Source organism: Ciconia boyciana, chromosome 19 (assembly GCF_034638445.1).
Source record: "Ciconia boyciana chromosome 19, ASM3463844v1, whole genome shotgun sequence".
Lineage (NCBI taxonomy): Eukaryota > Metazoa > Chordata > Aves > Ciconiiformes > Ciconiidae > Ciconia > Ciconia boyciana.
This window is the reverse complement of record NC_132952.1, coordinates 2,059,948-2,077,150: the sequence shown is the minus strand read 5'-3', so window position 1 is coordinate 2,077,150 and position 17,203 is coordinate 2,059,948. Positions and strand designations below refer to the sequence as shown.

At 57.2% G+C, this 17,203-nt stretch overlaps 1 protein-coding gene across 2 annotated transcripts; it reads left to right on the top strand.

The window, feature by feature from the left end:
- The first annotated feature begins 485 nt into the window (after nucleotides 1–485).
- Nucleotides 486–10,432, top strand: ALDH4A1 (aldehyde dehydrogenase 4 family member A1). Of its 2 annotated transcripts, none has more exons than XM_072883609.1 (15): nucleotides 486–657; nucleotides 1,465–1,558; nucleotides 1,886–1,978; nucleotides 2,073–2,120; nucleotides 2,516–2,671; nucleotides 3,270–3,419; nucleotides 3,536–3,610; nucleotides 6,077–6,264; nucleotides 7,181–7,254; nucleotides 7,807–8,003; nucleotides 8,388–8,435; nucleotides 8,806–8,958; nucleotides 9,187–9,308; nucleotides 9,909–10,027; nucleotides 10,162–10,432. In XM_072883609.1, exons 1-15 carry the CDS (start codon nucleotides 623–625, stop codon nucleotides 10,272–10,274), a joined length of 1,665 nt encoding a protein of 554 aa, XP_072739710.1. In that variant the 5' UTR covers nucleotides 486–622; the 3' UTR covers nucleotides 10,275–10,432. The 2 variants fall into 2 exon arrangements, with proteins under 2 accessions (XP_072739710.1, XP_072739709.1); XM_072883608.1 differs by lacking the exon at nucleotides 486–657 and adding an exon at nucleotides 1,157–1,338.
- Nucleotides 10,433–17,203: the final 6,771 nt, after the last annotated feature.

Below are 17,203 nucleotides of genomic sequence, written 5' to 3'. Positions count from 1 at the left end.
AATACTATAAAATACCCCAAGCCCCCCTAAAAATTAGGATCTTCCAGCTGCCCCTCTTCAAGTACTGATCTTCCTTTCTGGAAATAAAAATACCCCCTGCAAAAAACACCCTCCTGCTGGCCCCCTGCCCCCTGTTTTGGGTTAAAATCCCCTTTATTTTTAATTTCTAGTTCCTCAGGGCCCGGGGAGCAGCTTTGCTCTTGCTCCCCACGCAGGTCCGCGCCCGGCCAAAGCCGCCGCCTCCTCGGTGCTGGGGTTTGCCTTTGGGCTTGGGGCTTTGGGGTTTTTTTGTAATTTCTTTTTTTTTTAATTATTTTTGGCTCGTTCCCGCGCCCCGCCCCTCCCACGTGCCGCGGCGCGCGGCCTCCCCGTTGGCCGGGCGCAACCACCGCCGCGCGGGGGCGGGGGGGGGAACAGGCGGGGACACCCCACTCCCACCCCACGGGGGGGACACGCCCCGCAGCCCCACGCCCAGAGAGTGCGCGGGTGTGGGGCCGCTCTGGGAGCACCCCGCTTCCCTCCCCTTTTTTAATTTATTATTTAATTTTGCGGGTTTGCCCTTGTCCGTCCCCCCGCGGCGGGTTGGGCGCGGCCGTGGGACGGGGAGCGCGGCGGGGCCGGGATGTGGCGGGCGCTGCGGGGGCTGCGGGGCGGCGGGTGAGTGCCGGGGGCTCCCCTTCCCCTCCCCGCCCCTCCGCTCCCCTGCCTGCCTTGAGGGGGGGGGGGGGCAGACAAACCCCCTCCCCCAAACCCCAACCCCACCCCAACCCCGCTTCTTGCAGCGCTCCCACGCGTGGCGGGTGGGAGACCCGCGGGCAGCGCCGGGGCCCCTTCGCCGCGCGTTGCCTTCCCTGGCTTTTGCCCCCCCTCGCTCCCCGCTGCCCGGCCCCGGCGCTGCCTCCCCTCCCTTGCGGTCTTTTCCCTTTCGGGCCCGTTTTTGGGGGGGACGCTGCCCCGCTGCGCGGGGGCTCGGTGGGGTGGGCTCCCCGGTGCAGAGGGGCGCGGTGGGGTGGGCTCCCCGCTGCGCAGGGGCCCGGGAACCGCGTGGCCCGAAGGTGCCAAGGTGCGAGCGCTCACCCGAGCGTCCCAGCCCGCCTTTTGCCCCCGCGCCCTGGACTTTGCCAGGAGCTGGCGCGGCGTTGGGCTGTGGGAGCGGAGCGGATCGATTCGGAGCTTGCCCTGCGCGTCGTCCCTTCGAAATTCCTTTTCCAGCACTTTTTTCCTAGCAAAGAGAAGGAACGGCTGGCTGGGGGCTATGGCCAGGCTCAGTTCCTGGCTCCGGCGTCATCGCCCGGCGGGATGGAGCGCAGGCGTGACGACGCGGTGCCAGGCCTGGGCGTGCGTAGCTGGTTTGGCCGAGGAGCGCGGCGTTAGGCGATAAAATGCGTTACCTGGAGGTTGGGGCGTGGAGGGAAGGAGGAAATTTCAGGGGCGATTTCAGCGTCTGTTTTGCTCCTCTCCTAGGCGGAGATGGCAGCACGGCTCGGCCATCGAGGTGACCAACGAGCCGATCCTCGAGTTTAAGGCAGGGAGCCCCGAGCGAGCAGCGCTTCAGAAGGTACCGCCGCAGGGGATCGGGCTTTTGGGGGGTCTTTAGGGTCCCAGTTTGCGCTTCTGGTGCTGCACGGCAGCCCCAGGCTCTTCCCTGGTGGGGGGAAGCCCCGTCCCGCCCAGCGCCCGCTCCTTCCCTTTGGGGACGGAGTTGTAACTCCGGTCCCCATCCCTCCAGCCCGCGAGCAGCCCGTGCCCAGGGGACCGACGGAAGCCTGTCCCCAGGTTTCCCTTTGCTGGTGGGGCTGGCGGGGAGGGTGGATGGAGAGGGGGCGGCTGGCGGAGGTTGCCTCTGCAGCTCCCACCGCGGTGCTCTCCTCCTCCTCTCGCTTAGGCGCTCGCCGACCTGAAGGGCAAGACAGAAGCCATCCCGTGCGTGATCGGGGGAGAAGAGGTGTGGACGCCAACGGTGCGGTACCAGCTGTCGGTGAGTTTGGGGAAAACCTCTTTAACAAGTGAGAACAGAGCAGGAGGGAGGTCTGTCAGACTGATAACAACGGAGGCTTTTCTTCTCTTTTCAGCCATTTAATCATGGGCACAAGGTGGCCAAGTACTGCTATGCCGACAAGGTGAGCGCAGCTCGTTGCTCTCCCTCTTCCTTTTGTTTTTTTCAGGGCAGGGGGGGAAGCGGCAGCAGTTCACCTGGGTTTAGCGAGCCTTATCTCCCAGCGGGGCTGTGAGGCTTGCGGCGTGATGCGCTTTGAGATTGCTGGTGAGAAGTCTGATGAAAAGCAAATTGCTGCTCAGATTGTGATCAGGGAGACTCCAGGGGCGGGTGTTGGCTTTCCAAGTCCCAGGGGTCCTGGAATAAATCGGTACCAGGAGCTGCAGATTTGGGGTTGTGATGGGAAGGTGGCTGCTGTGGTTTGTGCCTGGGGGTGGATGACCCCTCGCCTTCCCCTCCGAGCTGGTGACGGAGAGGTGGTGGGTTCTTCCTTGCTGCCTTTCCCCTTTTCTTCCGCAGGAGCTCATTAACAAAGCCATTAACGCTGCCTTGGCAGTGAGGAAGGAATGGGACCTGAAGCCTATCCAGGACCGAGCCCAGATCTTCCTGAAGGCAGCTGACATGCTGAGCGGCCCGAGGCGAGCAGAATTGCTGGCCAAAACCATGATCGGGCAGGTAAGGGAGATGTGGGATTGACCCAGCGGATAGCTGGGATGAACGGGAGGGAATGTGGGGAGCCGGGAGCCAGGGAAAGGACGGGAATTGCTGCCAAGGTATTTTTTGGCATTGGGAATGGCTGTAATGTTAGAAGTGCCTGTAGCTGTGCTGCAAGGGGAAACAGGCTGATCCTAAAGCCAATCCTTGTCTCTTTGCTGAGGGAAGAAGGGAGGTGAAGCTGGGAGTCCTCAAGCTTCACGGGAAAAGGATCGACTGATGTGGGCTGCGATTATCAGGGTTTACCCTTGTGAAATGCCCCAGCAGCCCTGGCTTTCCCAGGGGAGGCAGGGAAGGGCTGCGGGGGAACGCGGGTGGATGTGACGTCCCCTGGCACAGGCGCGGGCTGCGTTTGCCTCCGCTCGGTGCAAAGGAGACGTGGCGGGAGGGGGACTTGCAGGAGGCCACATCTCTCGGAAGCGAGCACGTGGTCTGCGTGAGAGGCAACCCACAAACCGCACCTGGGTGTGCCGTGCCGCGCCGCGCCGCTGCGGCCCACGGCTGCTGCATTCCCCCCCCTCCCCTCAGTGCTTCTATGTGACGCGACCTCTCCCGGCAGGGTAAAACAGTCATCCAGGCAGAAATCGATGCTGCTGCGGAGCTCATAGACTTCTTCCGATTCAATGCCAAGTACGCCCTGGAGCTGGAGAACAGCCAGCCCATCAGTGTGGACATCAGCACCAACAGCATGGTCTACCGGGGGCTGGAGGTGAGAGGCCGTCCCCCTGCTTCTGGAGCTCCCTTTTTTGCCCCAAGCTGTGGTGTCACGCCACGGCGAAAGGAGGCACCGCACTCCCACCGGTCCCTTTCCTCTCCCACCCACAGGGTTTCGTGGCAGCCGTCTCTCCCTTCAACTTCACAGCAATCGGCGGCAACCTGGCAGGGGCTCCGGCGCTGATGGTGAGTGTCGTGGTGGGGTTTAAGGAGAGCCAGGGATGGAGAGGAAGGTCCGGAGAGAGGCTGGGAGGGGGACCCGGTCTCTCCGAGGCTGCGGTTTGCCTGGTCTGGGATCCAGAAGGAGCGAATTTGGCCTCCCTGGTTCTCTGGTGCCATTCAATAGGACACACCTGGGGTCCTGCTTCTGTTGGGCCCCTTGAATTCAATCAGCCCTCTTGCAGTTAGTCTCAGATGTCTTTAATTACAAGAAGGCGTTCTAGTGGCTGGATTTTAGACCTGGTGTGATGGGGGAAGTGCTGGAAAAGGAAAACTGCTCAAATCTGCTCTTCTGGGGTTTTTATTCTGAAGCAAGGTGTCCTTTCACCCCTAGGCTGGGTTTTAGCTCGAGAGAAGGTCAGGGTGCTGCAGGAGGGAGGGGAGACGAGAAATGCAGCAGGGTTTTGTTTTCCTGCGTGGTGCTTGCTCTGTGAACGGGGCTTCAGGGTGCTGTTGTGACACGAAAGCGTAATCAGTTTGTAACTGCTCAGGTTCCTCTAAGAGGGCACTTTTTGGGTACAGCGGGTGCGTTAGGGTAAAGGTGGGAGAGAGCGGGTCGTGGGCCTGGCATTTAGCACTGAACTGGGAGACAAGAGATCCTGGCAGACATGAAAGATGGTCCAAAAAGTGCAAGTACTGGTAAACAGCATTTCTGTACGTGTCCCACCCCAACGTGCCCCTTGAGCACGGGGAGCACCTGCCCTTGCAGGGTGGGTTTTGGGGAGAGACTGTAATAACCTGATGAATTTGGGCCAGGATTAATTCATTTGTTGTTGCACTGGGAAGAAACCCACAAAATCGCTCCTTGCTAATTAGGCTCACATTGCATCCTGGTGCCAAAGATGGTCCCTCCAGCAGCAGTGTCCTGTGTTGGAGGTGGAAGAGGCTGTGATAAGGGAGAACACCAAGCTTTTTATTTGGGGATGTCCCATTTTAAAGCAGTATTCAAGGTGAAGCATTTGAACCTGCCAGTTTTGTAGGGGAGGAGTGGGGAGAAGGAAGGAAGAGGGTGAAGCTATGTGGAGCTGGGGAGTTTTTTGGGGGGGGAGACGCGTTCCTCCCACCCCGGGATTTGAGGAAGTCCTCGGCTTTGGGGCGCTTGGTGATAAACTCATCCCAGAGCGGACGAACCTTGCTGGGACGGGGCAAGCCCGTGCTGGCAGGTCTGGGTGAACCGTTTTGGGCATCCTGCAGTGCATCCACCTCTCCCTCCTCGAGTGTGATGCTAAATTCCCACCGGGCTGCTGCAGCGCAATGAAATCCCCCTGCGCGCCCTGGGCCTGGGGCAAAAAGGAGCAGGGCATCAGCAGGTGGCTTGAAAAGCTCAGCGGCAGGTGGTACCTGGAATTAAATTTAGGAGAAAATGGTGCTTAATAGGTGGATATTAATTAGATCCCCAGTGTTTTAGTCACCACAGTGCGCTTCCCAGGGGATTAAACATTGCTCTTGCCTAAATAGCTGGAGAGATCAACGCAGTTAATGCCATTGCAGCCCCAGGAGCGGAATTTCCTCGGGACCAGAGCAGTTGCAGCACTGCACCGGTATCCAGGCTGCCGGGCATACTGTCTCCGATCGTGGCCCGAGTTAGATTTCCCAGTTGGCTGGGGATTTTTTGCAGAGAGTGGTTTAGTTTTCTCACCGTTTGGAGTGGAAGGATTAGGGTGGGCCAGGAAGGAGCTTTGCCTGCACCCCGAGTCCCTGGAAAGCAGACGCCTGGTTGAGACAGGGTCCAAAAATCCACCTCCTGCTCCCCCGGGACTGCGACCCTGTTGCACAGTCACGTGCGGTGGGGGCCCAGCAGCGTGACGGTGACGCAGGGGAGGTCACTGGGCCCCCCGTGGCCCCGCGGCTGCGCACGGAGCCGAAGGGAGGACGGTGGCACGGAGCCAAAGGGGTGGGGTGCCCTCACCGGCGTTTTAGCGCTGTGTTTTCCAGCCAGTTGTGCTGTTTGCTTGTGCGCGATTAATCCGGGCTTGAGGTTTTATTTCACTGCTTTGGCTGGCACAAACATCTGCTGGGTCATGCGCAAGCCCGGTGGCAGCGAGTGACAGTTCTCGCAGTGTCCTAAGCACTGTGTTTCTTAGCGGTGCCGTCCCATTTCCCGAGACATAAAACAGGTCCATGTTTTGCGGCTCCTCTTAGAGAAGGCAAAGCTCTGTGTCCCCAGCAAGGGAGGGTGGGAAAGGCTGGCACAGAGACCTGGTGGTGTGAAAGGGGAGGATTTTTGTGCCTTCGGGTGACCAGGGCAATCACACGCCTTTTCAAAACCCATGCTTGGAGTAAAAGGGCGGTGTGAATCACCCAAAGGTGCCATTGCTCCGGTCCTGTCCGCTGTGGGCTGCAGGACAGACTTTTGCCAGAGCGTTTAAGCGTTGCATGCCCCTGTTTGGGCTGAAGCCTTTCCTCGTGTGCTGACTTTCTCCCCTCCCCCAGGGAAACGTGGTCCTGTGGAAGCCCAGCGACACCGCCCTGCTCTCCAGCTACGCCGTCTACAAGATCCTCCTCGAAGCCGGGCTCCCTCCGAATGTCATACAGTTCGTGCCAGCGGATGGGCCCGTGTTTGGAGACACCGTCACGAGCTCCGAGCACTTCTGCGGGCTCAATTTCACTGGCAGCGTGCCGTACGTTGGGGAGGGGAGCAGCGGGGGGAGAGGGGCGAGGAGCTGCTGGCTGAGACGATGCCGAGTGCTCACCTGCCGGTGCTTGAACGTGTAGGACAGTGTTGAGTAGGGTAGCAGGCAGACAACCGGCCATCCTTACACAATGGAATTAAAGTAGGGTTTTAAAACTGATTAAAAAACCCGTCTGACCAGGTTTTCTTGCTACAGGGAGTGCATTTAATAGCAGAGTGTTTCTGTTGCTAAACTCAAGGCGCAGAGAATAGATAAAGTTGCATGTGACGCTGCCCTGTCTCCCCGGGATGCTGTGATTTGGCTTAACGAACCGCACTGTGCTGGCGGAGCGATGCCAGCTCCAGGTAGATTTGCAAACTTGTGCTCTGCCCGTGTGTCGGGGTGTATTAGCAATGCTGAGGGCCCCGGCAGCCCGCAACGGGCTATTAAACGCGGGGACCCCGCTCCACGGGCGAAGGACATGGTCTGATGAGCATCATGCTTTAAAGGTGGGAAGCTCATAAATTAGTATTAGTGGCTGTGCCTCCTGGTGGGAGGTTATTAGCATTTTTATTGTTTTGCAGCCAAGGGGTTTGTCACAGTAAGGACCGAAAAGAAGGGGGGAAAAAGGAAGAACAGAAACTTCTGCTGGGCGCTCGCTCCTGCGTCTTCTCTGTGACACTGCAAGAGTTTCTTATTCTTAAAACGGGGGTTGTTGTGTAGTGCCATTGCTTTGATACCTAAGGTCTCATTCTCAGCTAGCATCTCCTCTTCCACTTGCCTGGCATCCCTTCTTTTGGGGATGGACACAGGGGTTTGCGGGGGTCCCGCTCAGCAGGGCACAATCACCCACGTGTGCCTTGTCCAAGTGCCACCCCTGTGCAAAGGCAAGAGTGCATTCGCCAGCTCCTCCCTTCTCTTCCAGGACTTTCAAGCGGCTCTGGAAGCAGGTATCCGAAAACCTGGATCGCTACCGCAATTTCCCACGCCTGGCTGGAGGTAACAACTGCCGCCTCTTACACATTTTTTGGGGGGGAGGCCGTGTAGGGGTGGGCGGTTCAGTTTCCCCCCTGCTCAGGGAGAAACTAAAGGGATGGCCAGGATTCCTCTCCTCGTGAGCAGAGAGCAGATGACACAGTAAATTGCGTCCTGTCCACCTCTGTGGCAGAAGCGTAAAGCTTGTTCGTCTGGGCGCGCTGGGTATTTGGAGGAGCTTACGGCACCAGCTCCCACCGGCATGGGATGGGCTTTTACAGTGGGGAGCTGGCGCTTGGGCGGGAGGCGGTGACGCTCTGGGGTTGCAGAGCTTCCACGCTGAGTTTGGGAACTCGGGCGAGTCCCTTTTCCATCGGTTCCGTAAGCCTGCGCCAGCTCTGGGGCTGTGCCCCCAGGATCGTGGCACCGTCCCTGTTCCCTGGGGAACAGTGGCCCAGGCAGGGCGAGCGCTGGCCGAGCCCCTTGCAAGGGACCTGGCCGTAGCTTGTGCCGTTCGGAGGCGCACAGCCCTGACAAACCCTTACTTGCCCCTTTTCCTCCCTTCTCCGGCACCAGAGTGCGGCGGGAAGAACTTCCACCTGGTGCACAGCTCGGCCGATGTGGCCAGCGTGGTGAACGGGACCCTGCGCTCAGCCTTCGAGTACGGCGGCCAAAAATGCTCGGCTTGCTCCCGCCTCTACGCCCCGGACTCGCTGTGGCCCCAGATCAAAGAGAAACTGCTGGAGGAGCACAGGAAGATCAAAGTGGGAGACGTGAGTGGAGCTGCCGGGCTGCTGAAGGGCTTTGCGGCTCAGCGGGTGGTTGATGGGATTAGAGACTGCGGTAACTGGCTACTAATTCCTATTGAACCGAGCTTTTTATCCACTGGTTCTCCCCACCACCGCCCCTCCGTACCCCCCTTCATCTTTTTTTAGTGATTAGAAATTAACTTGTAGCCAGCGTCTGCAGGAAGGATTGTGTAAGTAAGTCGCTGAATACTGCAGACTAATTGAAAAGGGGTGGCTTGCGCCCTCGAACAGAGGTGTGTTTGGAGCAGGGGGGAAGTGTTCTTTGGGGAATTTCAGCTCCTCCTAATTTCAGAGTTAGCTTTTTGGCACAGGATGTACTTACATTGCCTCCTTTCTGGCTTCCCCCAGCCCGCCCAGGACTTTGGGACGTTCTTCTCTGCAGTGATTGATGACAAGGTGAGCTCACCTCTCCTCTTTCTGCTAGTGCAAGAGGGTAACGCCACCAGGCTTTCATTGTTAGGTTAAAGGTTTTTTATTACAGCAAAGTACAAACATCAGTGATTAGTTAGAGCTGATTATCAGCCCTCTTTTGCTCCCTCCTGTAGGATTGCATGCCCTAGTCACTGCCCCTCTTGAAAAGTGGGTTATTTTGCTGAGAAATCCTCTCAGCTGTAAGGTTCCGAGTGCCCAGGACTGTATTTCCAGCTCCCACTCCTCCTCCTGAGCTGGAAGAGTGCTAAGAGCAGCGTAGCGCTGAAGGGGATTGCCCAAACCTCCTTTTAGACCCCTGAACCCACACTCTTTTTTTATTATTTCCTTTTCTCAGTCTTTTGCGCGGATAAAGAAATGGATCGAGCACGCCAAGAAGTCGTCCAACCTCACCATCCTGGCAGGAGGCGGCTGCGACGACAGCGTTGGGTACTTCGTTGAGCCGTGCATCGTGGAGAGCAAAGACCCACAGGATCCCATCATGAAAGAGGTGAGAGCAGCTCGCGGGGAGGTGGCAGGAAAGGTGCAGAAGGGGCTGGGGGTCCCCATCCTGAGGTGCCCGCTGGACGCATAGAGAGGAGTTGACCAGTGCTGTACGCTAAGTTGGTGCAGGGATGTTCCTCTCCATCACCGTTTTAGCTAATGGGGTGCTGAAGTGCCCACCGCTTATCTCTGGAGGCTGTTCCCACCGAGTGCCTTTTTTTTTTTTGCTGTACAGGAAATTTTTGGCCCGGTCCTCACGGTGTACGTCTACCCCGAGAAGCGGTACAAGGAGGTGCTGGAGCTGATCGACTCCTCAACGCCCTATGGCCTCACGGGGGCAGTCTTCGCCCAGGAGAAGTAAGTGCCAAAATCCCCGCTGCCTGCGGCATCCGGACACAGCAAAGATGCTTTTCCCCTTCTGGGGTGAGCCGTCCGTCTCGCTTCTCTCCAGAGCCCTGCCCTGCATGGTGAGGAGGAAAAGAAAGCATTTCCTGCAAAGCTGACGCTGCTTTTAGCCCTCTTGCTGCTGAGGAGGGAAGGGGACGCATCGAAGGTGGTTTCTCAGCCCCAAAATGCTTTTTTGGTGAGAAATTCTCCCGAAGGCAACACGTGGAGCATATGGGAGGATGCGCCCCCAACCGTCTGAAGCAGGAGGAGGGCTAAGAGCAGTGTAACCTCAAAGGGGGACCATCCTTAAGTTATAATCACCTTCATTTTATAACAATAAAACTTAGAAAGAGAAACAAACTAAAAGAAAACAAAATTGGTATAATTTAATTGAGTTCTAAGTACAGATGATCCGTTTCAGTGTGTATTAAACAACATGCAGTCCTGGAAACGCGTGCAAAGAAATGCAAACACGCTTTTTGCACGATTTTAATTGCGATAGAAGGGTAGAGGCCTCCGCACAAGTTTTTGCCGTTGCATCGTGATCACAGCCGTTCTGTCCCTCCTTAGGAGAATCATCGACGAAGCCAGGAACCTTCTGCGCAACGCGGCCGGCAATTTCTACATCAACGATAAGTCGACAGGCGCCGTTGTGGCTCAGCAACCCTTCGGAGGCTCCCGCATCTCAGGTGAGATGAAAAACTCCTGGCTGGAGATGGCACTTACCTGCACGGCCGCGCGCTGAGCCGCATCCCCCGCTGGGCAAGTCCCCCGTCCTCCATCTCGTGGTCACCAGCGCTTGCTTGCTTTCCTTCTGAAACAGGCACCAATGACAAACCTGGTGGTCCCCACTACATCCTGCGCTGGACGTCTCCCCAAGCCATCAAAGAAACGCACGTGCCCCTGACGGACTGGCGCTACGCCTACATGCAGTGATGCCTTCTCCCTGGCCCCGCACCGGTACTACTGATCCTCAACGCACAGAGTGGCTTCGCAGCTACAACCTTAAAAAGCACTTAAACCTACTGATCTTTAACCCGACGAGCTTAGGTTTTATTTTTAAAGAAAAATTCTATTATTAAATTGTTAACTCAAATAAGAAAAAGTCCTTGTGGTTTTCTTCGTCGTGTAAGCATGCTTAGTTAATTAATTAAGGGGTGGTTGGAGGTGTGGTTGCAGAAGCATACCTGGACCCCGGTTTCCCTTTTCCTCCCATTTCGTCCGTCCCGAGCGGTCCGGCGTGGTTCCCTCTCAACAGGGCTGAGCGCGCTGGAATTAAAGCGGGAGATGGGCGTTAAGAGGCTGGCCCTGTCCCAGTCACCTGTAATGTCCTTCCTTCTCTGTCCCCAAGGCCTCCTTTACCCTGGCAGAGCGTGAGCTGTGCCAGCAGACATCACTGGAAGTTAAGGGCTGCCTGTACCAGCCTTCCCGGAGGTGTGGGAAGCCTGCCTTGTTTTAAACCAGGGATCAATGTGGTCGGAGGTCTGAGCCATATTTTCTCCCCGTTCCTGAGCAAGAGCAAAGCCCCCAACCCACCCAAAGGTTTTTGATGGAGGAAGAGAACTTGGCAGAAGGTGCATAGTGCCAGGAGAGGGCGGCTGCGAGAGCGGTGCTGCTTAGGCGTAAGTTTAAGCGCCTTATGAAGCCAACGGCCGGGGTTACCTGCACATTACCTTGCAGGGCCTCGGGGAGGGCTCAGGCATCAGGAGGCAGGCAGCAACACCCCACTTGGTCCCCTTCTCTCAGGGCAAGGCCAGGCTACCTCCGGTGCTTCCCATCAGTTATTGGCTGCTTCCACTGCTCCAATCCGTGCGTGTCCGCTGGAAGAAAGCAGAAAGATTTTAAGAGAAAGTCTTTCAATAATAGGAACGTTCCTGCACAAGCTGCTTAGGTGGATGTAGCATCCCTCACCACCCCTAGAAGGAATTTAAGTATTAGCAGGAGGTGCTGGGACAGCAACTGGAGGTCTGCAATAATGAGAGCAAGATGCATTTCCCAGCTTGTTAAGCTCTGACCGGGACCCGCTCCCATCCCAGGGAGCTGCTCCCTGACACGGGCCTGTCTCTGAGGCTCTGCGAGCTGCCGAGTTAAGAAGTTAAATTAGTTCTGACCTTTGGGGTTCCCAGTTGCTGCGACCTGCGCAGGCTCTGCCTCACCATCAGCAAGGTCTCACCGATGGGTCCTGCAATGCAAACAGGAAAAGGGATCTTGGACACAAAGTCTTGCATCCTTCCAGGATCATTTCGAATTTAGAAACGTATACATTTGTAACACCTACAATTAATAACTGTTCAATTACCAGGATTTGCAGACAGAGTGGATAACCCTGTTAAGGCTCTTGTAATAAGCATTAGGTATTGATCTTGTCCATGCCTGGGCTGGTATTGAGCATGCAGGTCGTGAACAAGTTGTATTAATACCTGTGAATCCTGGTTGAACTGAGAAAAACTGCAATAAAATAAATTACAAAAAAATTTGTGCTCTTTTATGAATTATTTCTTCAACTGGCTGCCAAATAAAGAGCTAGATCAAGTGTGCATTCGGGACCTTTAGTGCATGCGATCTGGTAAGAAAAGATGGGAACAATAAGGCACTCCCCAGAACCGCTGCTTCTGCCTCTGAACAGGCTGTTGCTGCTTGTCCTGGCAGCTCTGTTCAGTTTGGGGACCCAGCTGCAGGTACTCTCCTTCATGCTGCTGCACCCACTGCCAACCAGCCCTTGTGTATATTGATTATTTCTTAAAAAACAAAAAAAAACCCCACCTCTCTGCTCTCATCTTTAGCAGATAAGCCAGGATACCTGGGCTGCCACAGCTCTGCCTCTGCACACATACACTCCAGAGCCCCCCAAAAATCAGCCTTTTGGCTGCCCTTCTCACTGCATGCTCATCCCAAAGAGAAAAAACCCCACAAAATAAAAACACCCCAGCTTTGTATTTTCTGCTAAAACTAAGACGCTCCCCTTGCATGAGGATAAGAGAGGTAGGAACGATCGAGTAGGCGCCTAATTCAGTATCACCCGAGCTGCATCCTCCTGCTGCACACTGGGAGGGCACGTGGGAGCCCAGTTCGGCTCCACAAAAACTCCCAATCCCACAGCAGGGAGGAAAGGCCCAGACCCACCCCGACTCCAGGGACGGTCTCCGAACCCCCAGAGATCATCCAGGTGGGACCACAGCCATGTCCCATTCAGCCAAGTCACCTCCTGCCACCCAGTCTAGGATAAGCCCCCCAAAGCTCCTCCGAACGGCATCCCCGAACCTTTCCAGATTGTTCCATCAGCTCATTTAAATCTCATTAAGGGCTCGGCCTCGCACCCCCTCGCCGGGCAGCCGGGAGATCCGGAGAGCCACGGCCCAGGAGCCGAGCGCTCGTTCAAGCTGCTTGCCTTTGGCTCACGCCTTTTATGACTTAAGGCCAGAGTGTCAAGTGGATTTTTTAGCCTTAACTCTGAATTTCATGGCTTTTGTGACTTTAAATCAGTCCCCTAATGCTATTTAAACAGTTGGCTTTTTGAAGCTGATGATAAACGCTTCGGTAGGTGTTTGGGAGAGACAGGGTCTTTCACAGCAGACCCCCAGGCACTCTCCTGCCTGCTCGGATGCTCCTGGGCCTCTCTGCCCTTCGCCGGGATGGGGAAAGGGGTCTGGGGAGGGCACAGGGGCTCGGCATGATCCCACGGGGCCCAGTAAAGAGAGGCAACAGGTTTGGAGCATCCCCGGTAGGGATTCAATCCCATTCCCACGCGCAGCCGGAGCTGGCCTGGCTCTTAGCAGCCCCCACCGCATCCCGAAGGGCTCGGCTATCCGTCCTCCGAGCGGGAGCTGGGTGGGAGGCTGAGCCGGGCTCTCTCTAGGAAGTGGCAGATTTTCCCCTCCGATAACACGCAGCTCCATCTGCTTCCCGTTAGCGGCCCCGGCTGAGGCTAATTGGCAGATCAAACCCTCCGATGTCCCGTGTTAGGTATGTCGTTAGGAGAGTCCGGAGCAAGTATGATGCTTCTTGGACGGAGCCCAACCGCCTTCCCCACCACCCTGGGCTGTGCAGGGGTGCTAATGTAAACCACGCCGAGCAGCCCAGGAGCTGGGGGGTGCGGAACAGGCAGCGAGACACTTGGAGCCCTCGGCAAGAGGGGCAAGTCTCGGCTTGAAAGCAAAGCAAAGCAGGAAACCGAGGCAGCGCGGACCTGTTCGTCCGTGGGGGGATAAAATGGGAGAGGCAGAGGACGGGCAGCACGCCCTGCCGTAGGGAGCCCAGCACAGCAACAGCCACCTTTCTTTTCTAGCACCGAGCAGGGATGCTCCTGGCTTTCTGGGCAATTTAAAAATTCCCCAGATTGAACAGGAGAGGCAGTGACCATGGTGATGCAATTGCTGCCCTAATGTTTGCTTCACTGATTTTTGCCTTTTTTTTTTTTTTTTTTTTTTAAAGGAAAGGTTTAACTCTCTAAGGGCAATATTTGCAATTCCCCACTCTTAACACACACGTCGGGAATGGCTGCAATTCAGGACTGGGCACGGGACTGGAAAACGGCATTGCATCCCAAGGACAAAGGGGATAACCCATTGCCTCACCACAAACACAGCACAGGAGCACAAAAACTGAACCACAGAGCGGGTGCTCGACTGCGTATTTGGCTTAACGGGGGTTCGAGGAGAGCCCTTAACCCATGAGGAGTCAATAAATGAGGTTTAAATGCTTGCACTGGGCAGCAGATTGCAGCAGTGGGAGCAGTGCGCTGAATATGCTTTGCCGAAGGCTGGCTGCGTTGCAGGATACGTCGGAGGGTGGCAAAGCCCTGGAGGGGGGGGACACGCTCTAAATTCGGGAGCTGCTTCATAGCACACATGCCTGGAAAGGGGCTGGAGCTCGGGTCACCTTCCTGCTTTGCAAAGTCCCACCACCGCTTCCCAACGGCACCGTCTTTTCCTGCCCAGCACCCTGGGAAACCTCAGGAGCCAGATTCAGCAACAGATCCCCTCTCCGCCCTTACCTTACAGGATCCGACCTCCGCAAAGCAGCGCCCACCTGGAGGCAGATCCCGCAGCCCAAGCCGCATCCCTTCTCCGGAGGGGCACGGCCCCGGACCACCGCACACCTTTGCTCTCCCCCTTCCCATCCCAGGGTTTTGGGCTCCTTTCGCAGCACTGCCCGGCCGGCGACTGCGGCACCGGCCTGCGGGTGAGGCCGAGGGCTGCTTCCCCAGCTGGAGCCTATGTACAGCCTGCAGCCGGCCCGGGGGGGTGCTGCCCATCCTGTGCCCCTCTTTTCAGCAAGCTGGGTCAGGGGAGACCTTTAGGCTCCCTCCTTCCCCAGCCTGCCTGATTCCCTCCTAGAAGTCCTATATGCGGTGGCCTAGGGGCAGATTTCCTGCCCAGCCAGTGTTGTAGGCTGGAGAGCGAGTACTAAACGCAACCCAAGGGGCTGCTTTTGCCTTTTGCTGGTGCTAAGGGGGTGGTGGGCAAGTGTTTCTGGCTGGGAGCAGGGGGTTCACCTTGCTCCCCAAGGAGAGGCCAGAAGAAACTCACTACACGGACGCTACAGGGGTGAAGGGCCACGTAGGACGCAGGGAAGGGCGGATGGTTGCAGGACAAAGGGAATACCTCACCTTTAAAGACGGCCCCAAGCCAAACCCCAGCTTTACAAATCCCCTTAAGCTCTGCTTGTCGGAAAACTGCCCGAGACTGAAAACTTTTTGGACCCCATGGTTCCAGTGGGGGGGGGTGTCTGCATGCAATCCCCCTGTGTGTCCCCAGTGTGTCCCCCCCCGTGGGCAGCCAGGCCTCGCAGGCAGGGACGCTGCTATTTACGGGGTGCGTCTCCTGCCCGGTATGGAGGCAGCAGCTCGCAGCACGGGTGCGCGCACAGCCCCCCCCCAAAAGTCCGCCCTTCCCTCCCCATGCAGGGCTTTACATCGTGGGGCAGCAACAGCCTGGCATCGCCTACACCACCTCCGGGGACTGATTTTCGGGCACAGCCCGTGTCTTTCTATTTTTCCATCCCTTGAAAAAGAGGATGAGGAGGAGAAAAGAGACACAGGGGTGAGGAGGGTAGCGAGAGGGAGGGAAAAAAAAATGCTATGCAGGGAGAGCCCGAAATCCTGAGCACCCTGATGGTTTTCTAGCCAGGATGGAGACGCTCTTGGCCTGGTTTTTCTCTCTTTCTGCCTTATATTATTTCTCCCTTCTTGCTATTTCTGCCTGAGGCTTCGCCTCCCCCGGCCTCTTCCATGCTCGTGGCTTTGGGAGAGCAGAGAAACCCTCGAGGGTCCGGGGAGATGTTTGCAGTACAAGGACTTAGCGGCAGATGGTGGTCTTTATCCCGTTCTCCGCAGACGGGGAAAACCAGCGGCCCCACAGCTCCCACTGGGCTGCAAGACTGGGGTCGCTCACCCATGGGGGCTTGGGACTGGGAGCCTGCGGGCCCTGGGACTGGGAGGAGCGGCTGTGGGACTGGGTGGGGGTAAGAATGGGTGGGTTTGAACTGGTGGGGAGAAAGGAGAGAGCCGCCGGGTTCAGCTCGAGAGCTGGACTTTCCCACAGTGCGGATGGGAGAAAGCGAGCAAAGAAACACCGACCGGCAAGAAGGGGGAGAGGGTTTGAGTACGTCGGCCCCGTTCAACAAACAAGCTGTGTTTTTAAGGGCTGTAGCACTCCCCATCCCCTCCAAAAATGCTGCAAAATTACGGAGAGTCTTCTAATATTTAGCATTTTTTGCTAAAGCCCCAGGTCCTGGAGTCATGAGAATACAGCGGGACGTCAGCTTCCAGCTAAAATAAATAAAGAGGGGATTCACATCCCCCAGGCTAGTACTGCAAAGCTGGAAGATGTGATTCCCCTCCTTGGGGCCAGAAGAAAATCCTGGAAAGCAAATAAAGGGACCGGGAGGCAGAAAGCCCCCACAGCCCCCCCACCTCCTCTGCATGACCACGCTGCTCACCGAGCAATGAAAAAGCGAGGGATACATCCCTCCGGAGGAGAGCACCCTCCTGCCCAGGGCATCTGAGGACACCTGGTTCCCTTCCTCCCAGGCGTGGGTGCCTCTTCTCCCAGAAGAGGAGAATGCGCGCCTCTCAGAGGCATGCATCGGCCTCCGGGCGCGTCGGTGGGAGCTCTGCAGCTCTGACGGGCGGGGGGGGCGAGGAGCATACCTAGCCCAGCGTTTCTCAGTTTACCCCAGGGAGGGCTTGTCTGGGAGCCTGAATTATTTTGGAGCCAGGCTGCTTGAGAAGAGGAACAGGTGAAGGCGGCCGGCGCGGCCGCCAGCAGAGCCCGGCTCGGCGTCTCTCTCCTCCTCCAGCTCTCCGGGGAAGCCCCCCCAGGAGACAAATTACTCGCTGTTGTCTGACGGCCTCGAGGTTGGCTCGAAAGGCGAATAAACGGGGTTTCTGGCAGCAGCGGGGAACCGCGGCAAAGTTGGCCCAGGGCAGCTTGGGATTAAGAGCAAACTTCTGCATCTGCCAAGCTGCTCCCTCGCAGCCCTTCCCCTGCCAGCTGCAGCCGCCGCTGCCTCCAGCCCCGCTCTGCGTGGTCAGATCAGGCCCCGAGGGATGGGGAGAGGCCGGGGGCAGGACGAGGCACGATCTTCCACCTCGAGCCGGACGGTTCGCACAGCCTCAGCCCCATTCCCATGGGACCGGACCCGATGGGAGGGACGGTGCGAGCGCTCCCCGATCCGCTCCGTGCCGAGTCAGCCTGGTCAAAGGCTGGACCCTGCCCTGCGGCGGACAGGGAGAGCTCGCCATCCCTTTCCCTTGGGTGTGGGCACCGTCCTGCACACAGCGATATCCCTGTGTCCAGCCACCAAATGCCACACCATCATCATCCCCGCGTGCCTCCGGACCGAAGCAAAGCATGAACCTCGTC